At 34.1% G+C, this 22,408-nt stretch overlaps 1 protein-coding gene across 1 annotated transcript; it reads right to left on the bottom strand.

The window, feature by feature from the left end:
• Window positions 1-79: 79 nt before the first annotated feature.
• Window positions 80-21,327, bottom strand: LOC125076934 (leucine-rich repeat and coiled-coil domain-containing protein 1-like). Its single transcript, XM_047688676.1, has 23 exons — window positions 21,208-21,327; window positions 20,486-20,614; window positions 19,914-20,092; window positions 19,775-19,837; window positions 18,545-18,637; window positions 18,064-18,124; window positions 17,550-17,645; window positions 16,769-16,948; window positions 14,806-14,957; window positions 14,138-14,183; window positions 11,290-11,379; window positions 10,048-10,179; window positions 8,588-8,656; window positions 6,928-7,002; window positions 6,227-6,367; window positions 5,877-5,951; window positions 5,004-5,081; window positions 3,542-3,607; window positions 3,140-3,250; window positions 2,403-2,502; window positions 1,932-2,050; window positions 724-875; window positions 80-221 (listed from the first exon to the last, which is right to left on the bottom strand). Exons 1-23 carry the CDS (start codon window positions 21,325-21,327, stop codon window positions 80-82), a joined length of 2,469 nt encoding a protein of 822 aa, XP_047544632.1.
• Between the last annotated feature and the right edge of the window lie 1,081 nt (window positions 21,328-22,408).

The raw sequence follows: 22,408 nt of genomic DNA, 5'->3' as shown, positions 1-22,408 counted from the left end.
ATCTTGTCGTCCTGCGCCCTGTGGAAACGTTTCCATGAGTGTCGGCGTGTGGGGTGCGAGTGCGCGCGGCTGGCGACGCTCACCGGCGGCGGGCGCGCTGCTCGGCGAGACAGCGCCGCACGCCGCGCACGGCGCGCTGCACCTCCGCGCACAGCTCGGCGCCGCGCTGCTGCGCCTCCGCCAGCTGCGCCTGCAGCGTGCTCGCCGTCTCCGCCTTCTCTCTGAAGTCAATTTTTGAAGTTAAGCTTCATCGTTGTAAATATCGAAAGGGCGAGAATTATAAATGAAATTTTAGGGACGCGTCAATCTCAGACACGTTTCGTTACACGAGAAAAAAAGATATGAGACAGAGAAAATGAGAGATATACTCGTATTACAACGCCAAGGAAATGGAGCAAAAGAAATAGACGTATACACAATTTATTTATTTTTTTGTAATTTCACGTTATATCACGTGATCTTCGCTGCACGATTTTTATTTTCTCTAGTTTTTTCTATTATTTATGCCATTTTTTATAATTATTATAAAGAATTAATAAAGTATCGGTATATTCGAACGATAGTTAAGTTACTTAATTAACAAGGTTGAAACAACTCCATTATAATACATTCTAATTTAACCTTCAGTGCATTGCCGAGGTACCTGTAGTGCGCGGCGAGTAACCGTAGTGCGCGTCGAGTACCTGTAGTATGTGGCGAGTGCCTGTAGTGCGTGGCGAGTACCTGTAATGCGTGGCAAGATGTCGACAGTGGTCGGTGGCGCGGCGCAGCTCGTCCTCGAGCGCGCGCAGCCTGCGGCGACTTTCAGCGAGCTGGTCTCGCCACTGCGTCACTTGTGCCGAGAGTGACGACACCTCTGCCCGCACTTGCTGATTCTTTAAATACCGAGATTTCATTTTTTGCTTTGCCAAGTAAATAATTAAAAGCAAAAAAATATAAATAAAGCATATTACTCCATAATATATTATATGCCTGGTCAAAAGAGTTAGTAGATATTTGTTGATATTCAATCGAGTTCACTTTATGGTATTAAACTCAAACTCAAACTCAAATTCCTTTATTCAATATAGAAGTATTACACTTTCTTATTGATTGTCAAGTTAAACACTACCACCGGTTCGGAAAAGAAAACACCCTGACCTGAGAAGAACCGGCGAAAGAAACTCAGCGGGACTTTTTTTTTTTTACGTCAAATTAATTATATACATAATTATATATGAGTAGAAACAGCCAGGAGGCGATCGTTTCATTCCCAAGGTGTGCTATCAAACATAAACTCACTAATTGTATAGTAACCTTTCGCATACAAGCGTTCCTTAACAATTTTTTTAAATTTCGCAACAGAAGCATTTTGAACGCTTTCTGGGATCCTGTTGTAGAAGCGTATACATTGCCCCACAAAAGAGTTACTGACTCTATGCAGTCGAGTAACAGGAGTAACAAGATTGTGTTTGTTCCTTGTACCAACGTTATGAGAATCACACATGGTCAATTTAAAGCGCTTATACATATACGTCTTTAATAATGTGATATATTCCTATTAACTAATTACTAAAAACAAGTAAAAACTATTATATCGAGTACATAAGAGAAATTTTGAAAAGTGACACCGGTAACCAAAACCAAGTAGACCTGCTGCTACTGCTAAGTCATGGTATGGGCATGCTAGGCGGAGGAATAAGGACCTTGTTGTGCTTGTCGTGAGGAAGGTCTTGAGCATGCACGTGTATAAAGGTGACGGATATAAATGTAGGGGACGACCAAAGTAATGATGGGTGGATTGTGTGAAAGACGATATGGCTAGAAAGAATGTTACTGTGAGATGACGTCAGAGAGAGATATATGGAAGAAGAAGACATGCTGCGCCGACCCCAAGTAAAATTTGGATAAGGGCAGGAGGATGATGATGGAAGTAGAAACTATTATCATACCTCAGTAACAATGAGATCGGCTTTATGTAGCTGCGCTCGAAGATCTCTTATCGTGACCTCGTGCGACTCACACAGCTGCTGGGTGTTCAGCAATTCAGCTGATTTATCGTTTAACATGGCTGCAATAGATTTAAACACCGGTTAAAACGCCTATGTAAACAATTTAACATTTCAGCAAGAATTTATTTATTCATATAAAGCTAATGCTAAGTGTAATGCTTCACTATTGAACCCAGATTTAACCTTCCAAGTGAAGACCGATATTTTCAATTAATACTCGATACTTTACTTAAAATTAAACGGTTCGTTTTGTTTACTGATAGTGCAGTAGAATTATCTCATTGGTATTGACACTTTTTAGAAAAAAAAACAAGTATCTGTAACTTTAAAACCAATAGTAAAAAAAACTCGAATATTTAAGTGTTAAGCTAAAGCCACAGTTTGAACAAACAAACACTCATAGCATCTTACCTTCGAGGCGTTTCAGTTGAAATGTAAGCGTGTCGCAGGCGGAGCCTCGGTCCTGTGACCCTTGCTCCAGCGCCGCCAGTTGCTGCCTGATGCGGTGAAGCTGATAAACAAACACATACTGAGCAAATTATAGTTCATGTAAATATTCTGATGGTGTTTATATCAATAAATAAATTATTTAAAATTAATTTACTCGGTGATAGAGATTTGTACAAATTCATCGGGGAACCCAACCAATAATCTAATATTATAAGGGCAAGCAGAAATGTTTAGTATAGTTAATTTCACATCTTAGTTCCTAAGTTCAGTAACACATTGACGATGTAAAAGATGGTCAATATTTCTTTATGATTTAGGTTTGCGGACGTTCACATATGCCACCTGATGGTAAGCGGTCACCACCGCTCATAAACAATGTTGCTGTAAAAAATATTAATCATTCCTTACATCACTAAGGCGCCACCAGCCTTGAGAATTAATATGTTATGTCCCTTATGCCTGTAGTTACACTGGCTCGCTCACCCTTCAAACCGGAACCCAACAATTATAATATTGTTTATTCTACCGCCACACAGCAATACTCAGTATTGCTGTGTGGCGGTAGAATAAACAATAAGTGGGTGGTGCCTACTCAGACAGGCTTGGACAAAGCCCTACCACCAAGTACTACACTTTCCATCTGGTGCAATTTGCCAGTCCGTCAATCTTAATAAATGCAATGAACTCAAAGTAAATACCTCCTTCTCTTTTTCTTCAATCTGCTTTGAGTACTGCTGGTCCATGTTCGTCTTATCTTCTAACGCGGCTTCCAAGCCGCACACTCGCTGCCGCAACTCTCCTATCTGGATCTATAATATACTTTCACAATTCGAATGATCAAAGACCATGATATGTGACGTCACTACATAAATAACCTATCTGGTATCAGACACTAATAAAGCCAACCAATGTCCTAACATTGTTGACAGTTTTTAGCAGTTATAGTTAGTGAGCAAGATGTATATGATTTCAATGAAGAGGAACATTTATACGACTAATTCAAATATGTTGTTAAAATGAAAATAATTAATATAATGTCAGTCAATGAATTTACGAGTATGTTTGTGTAAAACTCACACATTAAAAGCAGAATAATTTACCTCCATTGATTCCTTTCTTCGTTTCAATTCGACATTTTCCTCGCCCAATCCACAAATGCAATCGGTCTGAAATTCAATATAATTCATATTATTTTCAACGGAAATACTTCGTGCAAGCCCGACTGGGTATAGTTCTCATTACTCATATATTTTACCGCCAAACAACAATAATAATTAGTATTGTTATGTTTCGATTTGAAGGGCGAATGAATCTACTAACAGGTACAAGGGACATAACATCTTAGTTCCCAAGTTTAGTGGCGTATTTGTGGTATGAGGAATGATTAATATATCTATCAGCATGTCCATGGCCCGTGGTAACCACTTCACCCTCAAGACTCCCATTTTCCAGTTTCCTTTCCTATAATAAAAGTAGTAAGTATGTGAGTATTATTTAGTATAATAAAGTAATATGGTAATAAACTTTGCCATTCATTTTGCTTAAAAAGTGCCTAATAATTGTTATTGTAATTTAAGATCTGATAAAACAAAACGCCCAAATATCATAACGCCTACGTGTACATAAGTTCAATAAATGAATCTATCTTACAAAATGTCTGCTATACATGGAAGCCCAAAAATATATTATATTATTTTTTAGCAATTATTATAACTTATTAAAATAACTCGAGTTAGAATTATATCAAAAAATAAGGTGTATCTATTACTTGATAAAAAATTACGTACATAATAAATGTTAGTTGAGTTAGCATTGGTTGCTGTTCATGCAGCACTTATCATTTTTATCCTTAATTTAAATTATCTTTTCTTTAATTATATCATAAAAAAATTCTTAACTGTTTTGTTGATATTATATAAAATGTTATGTTGTATGTTATCTGAAACTCTAACACGAGTAAGTATTATTCTCCCGAGAGTCCTAACCTCAAAACCCTACCTAATTGAAAAGAATTATGTTTTTTTTTTTTTTTAATTTTTAATGTAACATATTGAATACAATTTAGTTACTGAAAAAAAGGTAAGATTATGTTTCTTGCAGAACAAACCGAACAGGTAACTTAACATTTAATTTAATAGTGTAAGATGAAGACTCAAGCATGCTTGTAAAAGCTTTGGGTACATTTTGAGTTTAAATTTGATTTATTTTGATAAGTGATTGTGATACATTCCTTGTACTCAATATATCGCGACTGTTATAAATCTTTTTAAATAAACTGTTATAAAGCTTTGAAATAAAACTAGTTTTTAACGGATTTGATCGCGTATATTTATTATTTTAACATCCCGTCTGCCCGTGACCACGAACACTGCAAAGTGCTCGAAACGTCGGGATGTTAAAATAATAAATATACGCGATGAAATCCGTTAAAAACTAGTTTTATTTCAATGTGTAATAATCGCGAAAATCTAAGACAACATTATGTTATAAAGCTTCATTAGTTCTATCAGACACAATATGCCATGAGTAGAGGTAATGTCACGAATATTCGCAAGGCGCTACCCGCAGCATGTCGTGCAGGCGGCGCAGCTGGCGCGCGATGTCGCGCAGCTCGGCCGCCGGCTCGCAGCCCCACACGCCCTGTCCGGAATCAAACTACCGTCTTATTTTAATAGTAGAAATATTTATTACATAAACATAATCGATGTCAACTCGAGACTACAACATTTCACTGAAAAGTCTTGGTACTTATATATGAATGATGTTTCTTCTATTTTTAAGAATTTCAAATGTAGTGTTACATTCGGGTCGGTTCTGTATAGTCATCCTAGTTACCGTACTACAAAAAAAATATTGCATTAACTTTGCGTAATCATTTGTAGTCATTTTTATTTCGATCACTTAAACAGCCATACAATACAATCAATTATACTATCTAGTCTGTGATGTACTTTATTTTCTTCTATAAGGCGTCATGTCAGTGGGCTCTATATTTTCAAGGTTTTTTTTTATTATCAATTCACCTTTGTATGCGATAAAATTACATATCATACAAAAATCTTTTTATTGCTCTGACCCACTTCTTATAGCTAACTCATAGAGCCGCAATTCGCATGTTCTGGGTCGAAATCTCATCATCATTTCAGTAGCAGAACGAAGTTTAAAAATAATGAATATTTAAATTCGCTCGTGTTCCAAGGAACACAAGACCAAGGGACAAGACTTTTATATTTGTGTTGAAAGATGAAAAACAGATAGATAGAAAGGGGATCCTTAAATAAGAGTGGTCCATCAGCCGTTGCTATTCATCTTCATGCATTTCAAAGTGCCATAAATAATCTTAACATCATCAAATTTGATGTATAAACTAAACCTTCTTCATCACCGCTATGTTTGTTAGTAGATCACGCAAAACATTAGTCGTGTTATTTTTACCGAATCATTATTCGTCGAGTTGTTTAGAAAATTCGATATTTCTGTTTTCAAATTTTCCACTTCCATTGCAATGTCCTGAAACCAAAAAAATGCTTAGAAAAATTGGTTAGCGTAGACTTTAAACACGTAATTAGTATTGCCTTTTTTTTTAATTATGATTTTACAATCTGCCAACGTCTGAATGTCATTGTTTTTCTTTGCTAACGCTCCATCGCTCGAAAACTGTAATTTTCATTTACTTAGATAAGGTTCTATTCTAATAGGGCGCGTATTATAAAAGCTAGTGTTGCTATCATTATCAGCTATACAGTGAAAGCGCATGTCGTTCATAAAATAAATCAGTCCATCACCTCGTAACGCTCAATCGAACTCTTTTGTGATTTCAAGGTGTTCTGCAGGAAATCTATCTGGTCAGATTTTTGACGCTCCACGAGTTTCATATCCAAGTACGACCTTCGCAGCATTGTTATCAGCTCTTCCTGTTTTGCTGTCTGATTTAAATACATATATTAGTTTAGTTATTTATTAGATTAAGTAAGTTAAAATTCAATATTGTCAAAAATTAAAATGTTAAATTTAGATCTTACACTATTAGTGTGCGTCAACTTTGACTATCTGTCCCGCGTGCGTAAAACACTCTCATTCAGGACGCACACTTAATTAAGGCTTTTTTTACAGCGAAATTAATTCATTTTAGTAATATTAGCTTGTGGAGAAAAAAATGGAGAGCCATGGTCTATTCTAACGAATTTAATCAACATAAATTTAGGAGGTCCAGGTTTCCGAGACCACCTAAAGTTGTCAATAAAATCATAACCATATATAATTTATCAAAATTGAAAATCATTATTCAGAAAACTATATTTTGTCTTTTTTTTGTCTTAAAACTCTTATTAAAATACCTCTTCGTTTTGAGTCCAAGCAAGTATACTGATCCTATCCGTATTTTTTTGGAAAAAATACTAGTAGAATCAACTTTAATTTAAATTATCGCTGTGAAATTCAGCCGTCCATTATTCATGATAAAAAATAATAATAAACTCATACTCACTTCATAAAAGCATTCCCTGTAGAACTCTTCGATCACGGACAAATTGTCTCTGAGTGTGTTCACGATATTCGAATCCTATAACGTTCATTGAATACTTTTATACAAAAACACTCGCGAAAAAAATTACCTTAATATTCTTTATTATTGATATCTTAAGGCTGAAAATAACCATTCTCTTAACTACGTATGTGGTAAAGCTATCTTAACCATAGAAATAAGTTTTTGTAAAAGATCGTCAGTTGTAAACGCGTTATATTTTAGCGAAAATAGTTAAAATACTTAAGGATCTGTATTGTTATACATTTGATTTACAACAAATGCGAAATAAATTAAATTAGCTCGCTTTACTGGTCGAGAGCTTGATTAATCCATGACATTCATTATGGATTTGGGAAAAAGGAAATAAGTGCTTAAGTGCAATAGTGTTGTATTATAAATAAAGATATATTAATCATAGACCCTTTATAGTTCACGATATAGCTGAGTTAGTACCAAATTGCATAAAATACGGTATATAATCTAAGGTTTGATTATCTTTTACCTACTTCCATCGGAAAATACTATTGTGGTCTTACTATACCAGCGAGTTGTTCTCATTTATCATCATGAACAGGTAGGTAGACTACAAACTGACGTTGTTACAGCTCAATCAATATACTTTAGCTATTTTCACAGTCTTAAGGCATATTACTTTACGCTACAGATATTATTATTGTTTCCATTCTGCAAAAAGAGCCGCCCGATCTATTAATAATCTTGAACCCGAGACTTCCTTCGGGATGTTTTTAAACAAGTAAGTTACAGTTACATCACAATAAGTTTACAAGAATATAAGGTGTATTTATAATAACATAGATCACTTCGACAGAATCGGCAAAAAGCATTGTAGTAACAATAGAAGTAGAAAATAAACTTATTTAATTTATATATTTTAATTATCTAAGTAGGTATATTATAGACGATAACTTGCTGAATTCGCTATTTACAAGTCAAGATAATAATTTTATTAATAAGATTTTACAAATATTCTATTCTACATATTCTGTTGATTACGATTACGAGACGAGACATACATATAAATAAATTCAATTCTATGTATTGGACTACGTATTCAAAGTCAAAGTCAAAGTCAAAAATCTTTATTCAATATTTTATTCAAGAAGTGTTTGCACTTGCTTATTGATTGTCAAAAATCTACCATACTATTTGAGAAAAAGAGTAACTAATTTCTTATAAGTTCTTCTCGGTGAAAACGTTGAAAAACTTTTTTATTAATATTTTTTATTATTGATTTTTATCTCTGTAAAGAAATTTTAATACAATGGTTATATTGGTACTAGGATCACATACTATCATAAGATATCAAAGAAACGCTCTAGCAACAAAGAATGTCCCGTACGGTGTAGTTTATAAATAGTGTAACAGTCTAATTTCGTTATTGGTATGTAAATTGAAGATCGATCTCTCCATTGGTATATGTCTAAGATCAATATAAATCTCCTGCTATTACCCTTTTCTAGTTTCTCACATCTTTTCTCAATTACAAGGTAATTATTTAGAAAAAACTAACCCATTACCCTAATCAAAATAAATATTTGACCCCTGTCTAAACAGTTGCCTGAACTGTTAAAAAAACACTAAGCTAGTAAAGTTAACTCACCGCTACCGTCGTTGATACATCAGCCATCTCCACTTGGTTACCATCAGCTGAACTCCTCATCGTATTCAACTGTTATAAACAACTATATCATTATTGATTATATTTTAAGTAATATTTCTTAAGTACCGTATATTCCACTACTTAGTTAATCTCTAGTTGAGGAGAAGGACAGATAAGAATAAATTTTTATCCGACACGCAGGTTCGTGATGTTTATCTTCACCGCATAGTGAATCTGCTAGGTGGTTCGGTCATGTGGAACCCTATCTGAGTCGGTTTAAACCACTCATCAGATATCTTACCGTCAAACTACAATACTTAGTACTGTTATTTTCCAGTATGAACTCTGAGTGATTTAGTGAAATTTCAGATACATGGGACTTAAGTTAGAACTTAAGTTCCCAAAGTTTGTGGCGCATGTGTGATGTAAGTAATATTTCTAAGCGCGCCAATTTTTATAAGCAGTGGGTTATTTGGGTGACCCGTTTGCCAGGCCTTCTACCGATTTTATAATAAACTACGAGATGAATTATAAACACAAATCAAGCACATGAAGTCTATGGTACTCGAGAGACAATATAGATATAGACGGTACCACAATTACCTACAAACACAATAAACGCTAAAACTTTTGTTTATTTTGTAACAGATATACAGACACACAAATCAACTTGTATTCCTTTTTTACACGACGGCGTTAAAAGGTTTATATTTTTAGGATGGGATGAAGACGCATATTTTCTGCAAATAGATTCGAAACTCAACGTCTATATCAAACAAGTATGGTCTTTATAATAAATAAAATACGAATTTTAATACATTTATATGTATTAAAATTCTTATATCATTTTTGTGAATTTATATTTAGGTACTCCAAATTGCGTCTACAATATATTTTTTTTATTACTAATATTTTTTATTCAGCTTAATCTCTAAGCTAATGTTTTATTATTATTTTAAAAAAAGATAATTTAATAAGTACATACTTATATCAATTGTATCTTTAACTTCAACTTCCAAAAATATTATTTTTTTGTTTAATATGAGTTTCTGTAAAATTTACGAGTACTATTTTTTAAGTTCCAATTTAGATTATTTAAAAACTAAAGTTCTAAATATGTATTACAGTGTTAATAGAAAAATATGTATAAGCCCTATTCTACACGTATGACATGGTAAAAAATATAGCGGTTATAGCTGCATGTTTTGTTTGACATTAATACGCCAGACTTCTTAGGAGGAAAGGTTACGTGAATATGATTTTTTTTATTTGATTTATGATTATCGCCATTGCCGAATTTAATATAAGGCACATGGGGCACGTGCCCAGGGCCCCCATCCTGAGAGGGCCCCGAAGAACCAATAATTTACCAAATTAAACCAAAAAATATCTAGCAAAAGGGCCCCAAATTCATAGTTGCCCAACATAGCTTGAGATGGTTCTGATTATTGCTTACGTACAGGATTTGTCTGTTGTGCTTGATGCAGCTTGCTAGCAGATTGGTGACACTTGGAGTTCAGAGCAGCAATGCGAGCCTCCGCCAGTGACAAGCTTTCAGCCTGCACACGTATAGTCTCTTCCTTGTTCTTGAGCTGTTTAAACGGAATTTACACATATCATTAATTTAACATCATATCAAGCTCTATAATATCTCAAAGTTAAACAATAATAATTTGTCATTGAGTAATTAAATGGTTAGAAAATTATCCGTTATTTTAATTATTAAATTTAATTACTATTTATTTAACGCGACGGTGGTGTAACTAGTGGGTCATTCATTGGTCATTTATCTTCAATTCATTCAATTCATTTAATTAGGTGCCTTTTAATAGTTGCAATTTTTAATTAAATAAAGATACCAAGGCAACGTAGGCTATATCTGTAACAAATCAGAAAATATCAAAATATCCAATACCGAATAAATAGACAGACCTCCGAGGACAATTGAAATGACAAAGCACGACAATTCTCGAAATTCAGATGTACCTACTCACGAACGTCAACAATGTTGAAAATAACAAATATCATAATCTTTTACGGACCTACAGCATTTAAATGTTCAGTTATACATATGTACAATTACAGTCTACAAGCAGTAAAGGCAAATAAAGAACTTGACATTGAATTAACGCGATATAATTGATCGAGCTTGAGTAAATTATGGTATTCATTATGGATTCGCGAAAAAATCCTAGTCGAAACTTTAGAAGTAACATTAAAGTTGATATGAGTAGTTAAGTCGAATCGTCTAGTATTATATCAGTAGAATTCACATTGGAAACCGGTGGTACCTTTATGTTAAATAATTATTAGGTACTTGTAAAAGGCTACTTGAATAAATAATATTTTTATTTTAATAGGATATATCAGACTTTTAGTGTTAGTTTATTTAGTATTCGATATTATTAAATCGCTTGGAATATGTACGTAAATCTATAGTTTGTTTTTATCTTCTCCTTTTATTAGTATAGACCATACCGTTACCTTGTACACGTATCGGCTATTTTTTTAAACTATATCGCCAATACACTTTCTCCTCCCCTTTGGTCTATCTTTGTACCTCCTCAATATAGATTTACTAACTGAAACTATTTATAAGTCCGTATATACTAACAAACGCTTCATTAATGAAACGATCAGAAGGAACGTATGGAAGGGTAGATAACGACCCTCGCGCTATGGTTTAAAAATAATTCACCTACTATTAGCATGGTTGCCATCAATTTGTTTTCGAGCGAGCGCGTACGCACCGCGTCGCTCGCAGCCGTCTCGACGCTGCTGACTATGCTATCCTGAAAATTAAACTCAAAAGTGTAATACTGTCTTTTACACTTATTTTTTTATATCTATAATTTCAAACAAACATTGAGAAGATATTACTTAAAAGTTTTAAAACCGACTAAGCGATACCCGATTTTAATACCAAATTAATGAAGTATATTTATTTTAGTCTTAAATAAAATAATTAAGTAAAATTTATTACTGACCTAAAACAATTTAAAAGGCTCAAACCAAAAAAAAACTACTAATATTAATCGATAGATTATTCGTTTAATACAATTCAGTTCCAGAAATTAAGTTAGATTTTATAAATGGGAACATTATTAATGAATAATTACGACAAAGGCTCGATCTTCCATGTTTGTTATTGATCATCTTAGATTGAGGCTACATTGTAAATCTTTAAATTTCAATTTTTAACCTTAATTCGATATTATACAGCCGTTATTGCTAACTAAGCAGTTGACAATAACATATTTTATTTATCTTATTTAAATCGACTCATCCAAGCTATGTCTAACTTCAAAATACTAATATTCTCTCAAAGGCTGTTATTTAAATAATTGCCTGTCTAATTAATCTAGTCAAACAAATACATCGGTAGGGTCTATTAAAATGTTTTCCGGCCTTGTCGGATTTGTCGTCCCATTGGATTATGAGAGTGAAGAAAAAATAGGGCACATAATTCACACACATTTCTCACACTTTTGTGTCCTATAACATGTCCTGTAAAATTTGCTAATCTAGCTTAAAAATTATCAACATAATTTATACACTATCAAACTCAGACAATATCAATAAATTATAGGGACTCACTTTTGTAAAGTCACTCGTATCTGAATCCCCGTACATCATAAGTCCGTTAAACATCATCGTAAAACGATATTCACTCACTATCAATTGAAACAACAGACGATCAAGCAGAACAAACAACAACAAAATTACACCGAATGCCACTTGATTTAAAAAAAAAAAACACTTTTATTGCTATAAATTAAACTGTAAGCGAAAGAAAGCCATACAATCATAATTATAATTGACTTGTGTTATAATTTATGAGGAGTTCCACATGAACTATGTCAATTTACAAGTCAAGTATCAACAAAGTCAAAATATTGTTCGAATATAAAGTAAAATAACATAAATATTCCACGGCGGGACAACGTCACGTCTCTCATTAAGAAGAACTAATAATAACTAAAACCAAACAATCTATATAACTTCAGAAAACATTAATAACACCGCAGGTTAAAACGAGCTTTGCTCTAAGACGAAGACGCAGTGCAACGCAACGCACGAGTCCCGAATGCAGCTCTGCACTGGGGGTGCGATGGAGCGCCGCCAGTATGTATATTTAGCGCAGCGTAAATAGTAATTTTGGAAGCGTTGGTGGCGGAAGCGCCTCTGTCCCAGTTGCTCGCAGAGCCTAGGCCGAGGGTTTTATACAGCGTGTTGTCGAAGTACTAGTAGCATTGTTAATATTTCTTTTTTATAACCAAAAAATATGAAGACGCAAGCTTAAACTAAACAAACTCTGGCTGGCTGTTGAATTGCAATAATACCCAATATAAGCGCCGGTACGCATAAGGGATGTCTTTGATCTCATAGCTAGCAATAGTGGACGAGGTTAACAATTTTTCATTATCATAATCAAATCGTCTGCACTTTTAAAATAGGTAAAAAACAAGTAATAAGTCTCAGATAAGTTCAGATCGTTTTATATCGTCATTACATAAATTCCACGTGTATAAAAGTCATGGTATTCTCAATAATTATAATCTTAATATCTTGCAGGGAAATGTAATTTTGAAACGAGCGGATACCGCGCCATGGTATCGACTTCATTAGCTACAAAGCGCATCCGCGCGACACCGACGTTTCGTCACACGAGACCATTAGCATCTGAATTCGGACGCATTCAAGATTATTTATGAACTTTATATTTTTGAACATACCTGTTTCGAGTTCGTAGATCTCTTAATTTTTATAACTAAAACAGTGTAAAGCGACTATCTTTTTATAATTTGAATCATAGTTCGATTGGTACCAGTGGTACCATAAAATCTTAGTTTTCAGGGTTGGTGGTGCATGGTGACTACTTACCATCAGGGGACTCATTCGCCCGTCTGCTTACCTAAATAATAAAAAATAAATGTTCTAAACAAACCATAATTCTATCAAAAACTGAGTTAATGTAACGAAGCAAAACCACAAGATACATTTAGTGATATACGAAAGATATGTTGACGTTTAAATCTCATTCCAATCTTTTACAAAATCAGATTAAATTTCAAAGAAACGGTCCCCCATCTGGGATTAGTGTCGGCCACCAACGAACTGATACGCTTTACTATAAAAACAACACTCCTCCGAGAACTCACGCGCATCTTTAATCAAGATCTTTCCTCTACAGAAATAACAATACTTTGCTCTACTATTAATTGTAATTATAATTCGAAAAATATTTATTCGTAATAATTTCGCTTATCTTTAGACATGTAACAGACTGAGGTTAATTGAAAGAGACATCAAACGCACGTTAAAACATGTAGCCAAACCGCAACTTGGAGTTGTATTGTCGTGAAAATTATCTATTCCAATGAGTTCGATTCAACTTATAGTAGGAGATGCAGCGCACCTCGTAGAAGGTTTCAGTATATATTGTTACATAAGTACCTGAGCTTCGCAGTTTCATCCGCTTTGAATTTAGACTATTGACGTGACAAACGTCAATTTCTTGTTCTTATATATAAATCAAGGATCACTAACCTGATGTCGCTTTGAAACATCCCGTTCGCGCGTAGCTTCGATTTCCCTGAAGACAATTTAACAACTCATATTAAAATTATTGTTGTCATAATGTTAAATTTGATCTTCGAAAATTCTCGAAGTTTCCAAAGTTAGAAACGGATGTGTTTCTATCGATGATTACAACCAAGTGGTTACTATTCAAAATCTTTTTCTATTTATAATATATTTATATGTAACTAAGTCTTTTACCTTAAACAGATATATTAATATATATTTTTTATATATAAGATGAAGTTTAACTCATAAGTATCTACAACATGTTACATACAGGCATATCAACATACAGGCAGTCTGGCAAATCTGGGTTTAGACGTGGGCCTCTTAATGCATCCAAGCCGCTAGCGTCGCTACAGCAAAAGGATACCAGGTGCGACAAAATGATGATCGCGAATGCGTATCACACGAGCGTTGAACCCCAACCCAAATTCTAGTCTGTTTGACGGAAAAAACAAATACAGCGACGACTACTTTAAAATATGTAGGTTATGTTGATGCTCGCAGCGCTATCTAGATTTGATTTCAACATTGAAGTCAGTACTATATGAATACTGCTGAGTTACAAGACCTGTGTGACCATGGCATCCAAAAACATAAATATATATACTTAGTGCACAGTTTTAACTCACCCAGAATTTAATTTTCCAACATTTTCTGAAGAGCTACTTTCCACCTTACCGGTACCTTTATCCGAAGCGAAGGGACAAGGAGCACAATCGCACGCCGCTTCATCAAGTTCTTCTACCGAACTGTCTGATATGAGAATTGGGGGCGATGGAGACTAAAAAACAAAGAAAAAATATACACATATCCGATCAGAAGAATTTCAATATGAAATTCAATTAATGCCACAGACTAACTAATTATTGTAAAAACAATTATAAATTATAGAAGTAGACATGGTTCCATCGTTTTAAGCGCATTTTCTAAGTAAGCAACAGCTTTTTCATTAAATAAAGCGCAGATAATAATGCGAGTGGAAGACTGGGATTTCCTACTTGAAAACAGAGCAACGGACCAAATCTCTCTCATACGTTCTTTTTTAACTATTATCTCAATACTAAATGATTACCATATTAAAATCTACCACCAAACAGCGCTAGTATTGTTGTGTTCCGGTTTGTGGGGTGAGTGAGCCAGTTTTACTAGGAGCGCAAAATACATAACATCTTAGATCCCAAGGTTGGTGGCGCAAAGGCTATACGAGAAATGATTAATATATCTTACCAATGTCTATAGGTAGTGGTGACTACTTACCATCATGTACCTGTCATCATATACCTATATGACAGCAAATAGGTAGCTTGATTTATCTATGATATTCACTTTGGATTTGCGAAAAAATGGCGTTTTGAACGACGACGAAACTGTTATCGGAATTTTGGAAGAAAAATTAAAGTCGACATAACTAGTTAAGTGTAATAGTGTTGTATTATAAATAGGGATATATAAATCATAAACTCTTAGTAGTGCACAATACAGCTGAGTTATTAGCAAATCGCACGAAATACGTAAAACTAAGGTTTGTTTATCATTTTTCCTTCTTCCATTGGCTATATGTTGATCTATATACTGAACCAGTTGTTGCATTAAATTTAACTTGAATCTTCTGCGCCGACCATTTACAGGCGCCCGTAAGTTTCTAACATTCTATCAATTCGTTTCAATATCAATGGTTTCTGTACTTCTAGTTTTTATTATTGATCGCAAGTTTTATACAAAAGAATTATTATAAATATCATCTAAATAATAGGCTTCCACTTACTCTTTCTATGATAGACACATCAGTATATCTTGACATTTGCAATTTCTCATCTCGACTCAGATTTGGCGTGGATGTTACTATTCCTGGCTGAATCATTCAATCGATCATTTTAATCAGTACTATTGCTTTATACCATAATACCATCAAATAAATTGGTCCAAACACATATATATTTGTAAAATGCTTACTCTTACGACTTTTCGATTTAAACTCAAGGCAAACTACAAACGGATTGACAGACAATTTACAAAAATAATATTTAATAACACCAAACCAATTAATTGCACAAAGAACAAAATAGTTCATTCAGCTTTGAAGGATCCGTCGTCTCCTGATCCATCACATATGGCGCTGCTTCGATCCCAGTCATTATTTAGGTCCATGTCTGGCCTGACTCTTCGATTTCGGCGCGGTTGTTGTTGAACACAAGCTATGGTTAGCGAATCGCATGAGGCAGACGTTTTTCGTTGTGTTTCATGATGCGAAACTTTTTGGGTATTGAGGCTCTTGGACTCCGATACTTCTTTGAGCTGACAAATGAAAATTTAAGCCATAAAATCCTCCCAGCCCACAATCGATTATAGAATATTCAAGAGATAAATAAATAGTTTATAAATAGTTTAATAGTATAAACAAACTTATTATTTTTATATTTCATAGATAGAAATGATTCTGTGCCCTCAAATAATTATTGTATCAAAGCTTTACTATCCCCTTAAATATTTATGTATATTCAAAACACAAAAACACATGTTTTATACAGGGAGCGATCTACCCAATCAAAAAACCACAATACACATAGCTTATAGTAACGTGTCACAGCTTACTTTTGCCTTAGTCTGTCGTAATTGGCGTCGCATCTCGTGTATGACATCATCTTTGAACTGTGCTCGTACCGCCGCTACGCGGCACTGTTCGTCCAGCGCCACACACACGCGTTGCATTGCGCTCAGCTTCTCACGCAGAGCCACATTTTCATGACGAAGACTTCTAAAATCGCTGCTCAACTGTGTAGAATAATTCGGACAATAATATAAAATATTTTTTTATATCTTATGTAATGTTCTATTCAACACATACATTCTACCAAATATCCAAAAGTATCGTATCCCATCATTAAACATGTAAACTAATGATACTAGTGAATTTGTATGCACTCCAGGAACACCTGGTGCTATTCACGATGTCACCTAACGTTTTGACTAATATCAAAATTTTACAAGGAAATATATATATGCGCTCCTAGTACATCGGATGCTATTCGACCATGACATCACACTACATCATCGCGTGTATGTTTTACAATGTTTGAAAGAATTTGTGTATACCTTCAAGCTATCCTCCTGTTGATATATGCACTCCTAGTACATCAGATGCTATACGACCGTGACCACTATACGACACTACACCATCGTGTTGAAGTCACAGTAATCGAAGTTTTAATTAATAATACCATATCTTTAAGCATCGATATATCGATATGTATGTACCTACTAGTGGAATAAAAAATGTCCTCAAGTTATGTTTTAGTTAAGGTTACACTCGTCGTACACCTAGGTCTTCTTATATTTAATAGTTATCGTTAAACAATCGAGGACCATTTAATACCTTCGCGCTATGTTCCAGCTGCTGCATGCGTTCCTGGTAGACCGGGTGCTCACCAATCGCCAACTCGGACTCTTTCACCGGCTCCACGTCATCACACTGTCACCAATCAATTACTAATTGACTAAAAAATGGGAGAACCTCGTATATCATATTAATATCACGCGTTGAAGAATAATAAATGATGCAGACATATTTTTACTCTAGCAAAAATACTATAATAAAGTTTAAAATGGTTACAGATTAAATATATATGTATATGTAAAACTATTGCTAGAAAACGAACTCGACACGTGTCTATAATTTTATATTTAATTACCCACGAGTGGCGAGTTTTTACACAAATGCAATTTATATTAAAGTTAATTTATCAAAGCAAGCGTTATACATACGACACTGAATTAAAAAAAGTTATTTAGTACGTAAAATCAATTTATTCTATCACGTATTTTTTTTTAATTAATCAAATATATGTTTGGACCAATAAGCATTTTCTTAATAAAATTTCGTCACATACCTCCCGTCTGTTTTGAGTGCTAATATCAGCCATCACTTCTGCATCTTTTTTTGGAATATCGCTAAAAAACCAAACACGTATAATTATGTTACTTCCTTCAAAGGGACAATGTTTTTAGAAATAGTGTCGGTTGCATTAATTCTATCTCTTTTATACGGCCATGTCTTCCTTATTATTTAAAAAGTACTTCAAATTTACGGTATAGTGTAATTTATTAATGTTTAATCATACACATAAAATATTTAAAAATTTTCAAAAGATAGATATTCTGTATTGAATGTGTTAGCAATCAAGTAACTTTTTTCGAAGATTCTTTTTTTGTCGTTTCTATAGAATGTGGACAATGGCCCATTCCATAACGAATAAGTGGCCCTGTTGTTAACAAATTATAATGTAGGTATTTATGCGGAAAAATGATTCGACAATAATGCTTGAAAGATACGTAAATATCATAGTTATGTAGTATTTAAATAATACTAACGGAGTATGATAACTATTCACGGAAAGCTCATTTCTTAAAGACATTATTGTTTGTTCGTAATGTTGCAAGTCCTTATTTAATCTTCGTATTTCCCTAAAAATTAGAAATAGTATTATTTTGTTTATATAACGAATCATCAAATACTGTAAAACCCGTGGTTCTGATTCAAATTGGTTTTAAATAGCTATGGTGTCATTCTGCTAAAAAAATTCTCGGTAGCAGCTCGTTGCGTAGCTACGTGGGTAAGAGCCCCGGTGCATAGAAAAAGAAACGGGCCCTCATCCCCCCTTCCTACCCCTCTTTAACTTATATTGCCCTTCAAAATTATAGAAAGAAATAATAAACTTTTGTTAGACCCCTGAGCTCCGGGGGTGCACTGCACGACCTGGCCCTACGATAGCTACGCCACTGGTGTCAGCCGGAAGATAGGAAGTTAGCAGTGTTAAATCAAGCTCTCAATCCAATCTGACTAAGAGTAAGATATACGATTTAACACGATGTTTTTTACTCGTGATAACGCGTACCCTTTTTTGTTTTTCTTATTAGCATATACAATTAATCAAGATTTAGAACATTAAAGGTTTGATTCTTTAACACGGTGACTTCATGATACTAGCTAGGTAAATATGTTTTGATTAAGTATAAATTATATTACCTGTCTTTGTTTAAATTCTCTTTTTTCAATGAATCATTTTTAATTCTCATCTCGTTCACTTTGTCGCATATCATTTTACTCTTATCTCGCTAAAACAATATATTTACTTAAGTAAGAGCTGGTTAAAGGAATTTGCACTAATTGTATTCTCGAATCAAAGCGATCCAAAAAGCATTGCAAATGTTATAGCGTTATAGGAGGGCTCTATCAATTATATTTATATCATAATAAAATATAAGCTTATGTATTTAATTTCAATTAATTTGCAAGAAATCAGTCAGTCAACTAAAACACAATGATATAATTGTACCGACACGATGTGACTAAATAAATTAAGATAACATCAGAGAAATAAGGTTACTCAAAAATTTTATTTTCAATATACTTAACGAAAGTAAAATTATCTTTTAAAAGTATGGTTCTTTATGGCAAGTAAATAAAGGATTTTTAAAATAAAACACCAAACTATTAAAAACCATGATATTTTATTCATAAAAAAATTTAAAAAAATCAAAGTGTATAATAAAAAAATCGTCACGTCGAAACAATACTATAATTTAAAATATTTTCTTTGCTTCTTCGATCCTTGCCGTTCGTTCGCTGTTTTGTTATCCCCCTGTTCCAGCTTCGAGTGTTGCCTGAAAGAAGAACAATTATTAAACTCTGGAATAAAAAGTGTCATTTCAAAATAAGAATACAAATTAAACTGCTTACCACAAAACAGATCCAAATATATCGGACTCGGTGACTTCATTGAAGTGTATACCGTCAATCGCGTAGAAATCGAACTCGCGCAGACGCCGCAACACTTCCAGCAGTCCGCGCAGGTCTGAGTCCTTCCGAACCAATTGCCTGCGCAAGGTATCCGCTTCAGCGCGAAGCTCAATCTCTATCTGTCCAAACGATAAACTTATCAACTTCATTTTATTGAGTAGTTTAATCTGCCGTCATGTTTTATACTTTCGATGTTCCGTCATATACACATACGTATGTCTTCATGTTTAAAAAATTATTTATTGTATTCTTCGATTCACTTTTCACACTACTAAATATAACAAATAAGCGGTCCTTCGAATGAATACGAATGTAAACATTAAAAGTTATGTTAATTACGTGAAAAAACTGTGTTTTTAAGAAATCCCGTTTTGTGTAATTAGACTATTTCGTTACGACCAACCAAATAAAATGTATCGGAAACACGATTATTTTTTCATTAGGTACTTATTATACGATATTATGTAAATAGGACAAAACTGCCAGAAACGAGAGAATATTCATGGACGTACCTCAGCATGGCGTCTTTTCTCCAAAAGACGTGAGGTCACTTCCGTCTCCAGCTCCTCAATAGTGCTCGCTAGCAGCGTATTTTGTGCAACCAAGTCGCTCACCCATGACTCTAACACTTCAACTTTCATCTGAATATTAAAAAATATATTTGAAAACGTCTTGACAACTACGACCTACGACCTATTCTATAAGTGAGACCTAATTTTTAGAGTTCATAATAAAAATAACGTCGCTCAAATTGGGTTTAAGACGATTCGTGGGATACGTAGTTCCCCCTGTTCTCTGTTCTTTACGGGATAAACATGGCCTCATTTCTTAAGCTTTCAACATTTTTGTGCGCTTTAATTCGTTTTGTATCGTTGTTATTTTTGCATATTTCTTTTAAAATTTATTTGAATACTACTCTTGTGTATTAAAATAAGCTAGAAAGGGGAAAGGATTTCTTAATGTTGCAATTTCTAGAAACGTCCAAGAATAAAAGGCAACTCTACTTAAAAACGAAATTCCAAATTACAAGATGAGTGTCATGTATGAATTTCATGGTTTAAACCAGGTAATTTAGGTAAAAAAACCTATTGCCATAAACCATGAAATTTACACATGGACTGTGTTGGATGGAAACAGTTGAAGATAAGATGGAAAAAAATAAACGGTACAAGGGCAAGGCAGGCGAATGCTCATGATGATAGTGACCACTTGGAGAATTTCAACTTCAAGCAACCTGTAGTTTCTTCGAGCCTCCAATCCGGTCGACGAGCGCGAGGCGGTCCCGGTAGGCGCGCTGCACGTCGCGCAGCACGCCCAACGCGGGCGCGCCGCACTCCACCACGTTGCCGTCCATGCTACGTACCTAACTATTTTGCAACAAACACTTTTACTTCACCCCGATTATCTAAACCTAATCATCGTTCTATATTTGTTCAAATGAATGTCATCACATCCGCACTGACGTTTGTTGGTTCATGACGTTAATTTTAAAAAGAGTGGCATTGAGAACTTCTTAGACTACTTTTAGGAGTATATACATAGATAGTCCAATCCACGACGCCGCGCCCCACTCTTTTTGGCAACAGCGCAAGTGTGCAATGCAATCTACGCTACAGTGAGTAATACTATGGTTCTATGGTTACGCTTCGAGTATCTTTGTAGATACACACTAAGTTAAATGACAAAAATGGTATTCATAGTCAACTGGAAATATGCTCTACAATAAAAATATATCACGGATTTCAAATAAAGATGTCTAATAATATTCAGTTTAAAAGTAATTTATTTACAATATAAACCTCTCGAGAGACCCTCATAGAATAGATTTATTGTGATGATGGCACCATATTTAAGCATGCAGTACTATATGCTTGAATATTAAAAATATTGAATTACGTAAGGAACGTTAATAAAAATACGATTTTATAAAAAATAAATATTTAATGAAAAAAATTTAGTAGATATAATTTGTTCAAATCGATTATATTTAAATTTTAAACTTAACAAAATGTAAAAGATCAACATATAACGATTTCGTTTCGATCTAACAATGACATAGTAATAAAAATAAATTGATTTTGATAAATTTTGATCAATGTCGGGAAATAAATCATAAAACGTAAAATTTAGTAGAGCAACTTTCCCGGTGACTTAATTTCCACGGCAACGTGAATTAAACTAGTAATGTACATAGAGCCATGGTCGACTCAAGACTAACGCTTGGGTTGAACTTCCCGAACCCCACGCTCGTCTTCGTGAACTACCTAAACACATAAGTTGAGACATAATTAATGAACATACATTTAACAAATGCCTCTCGAAGTTTGTATACCATAAATATTCAGAGTAAAGGTAAATTATAGTATGACATAGCATTCAAACTCACGCCCATGAACTAACATACGGTTTTATTAACACCTATATAAAACAATAAA

The sequence above is a fragment of the Vanessa atalanta genome, chromosome 3, assembly GCF_905147765.1.
Source record: "Vanessa atalanta chromosome 3, ilVanAtal1.2, whole genome shotgun sequence".
Taxonomy (NCBI): Eukaryota; Metazoa; Arthropoda; class Insecta; order Lepidoptera; family Nymphalidae; genus Vanessa; species Vanessa atalanta.
Note: the sequence above shows the minus strand (reverse complement) of the source record. Positions and strands in the feature narration are given on the sequence as shown.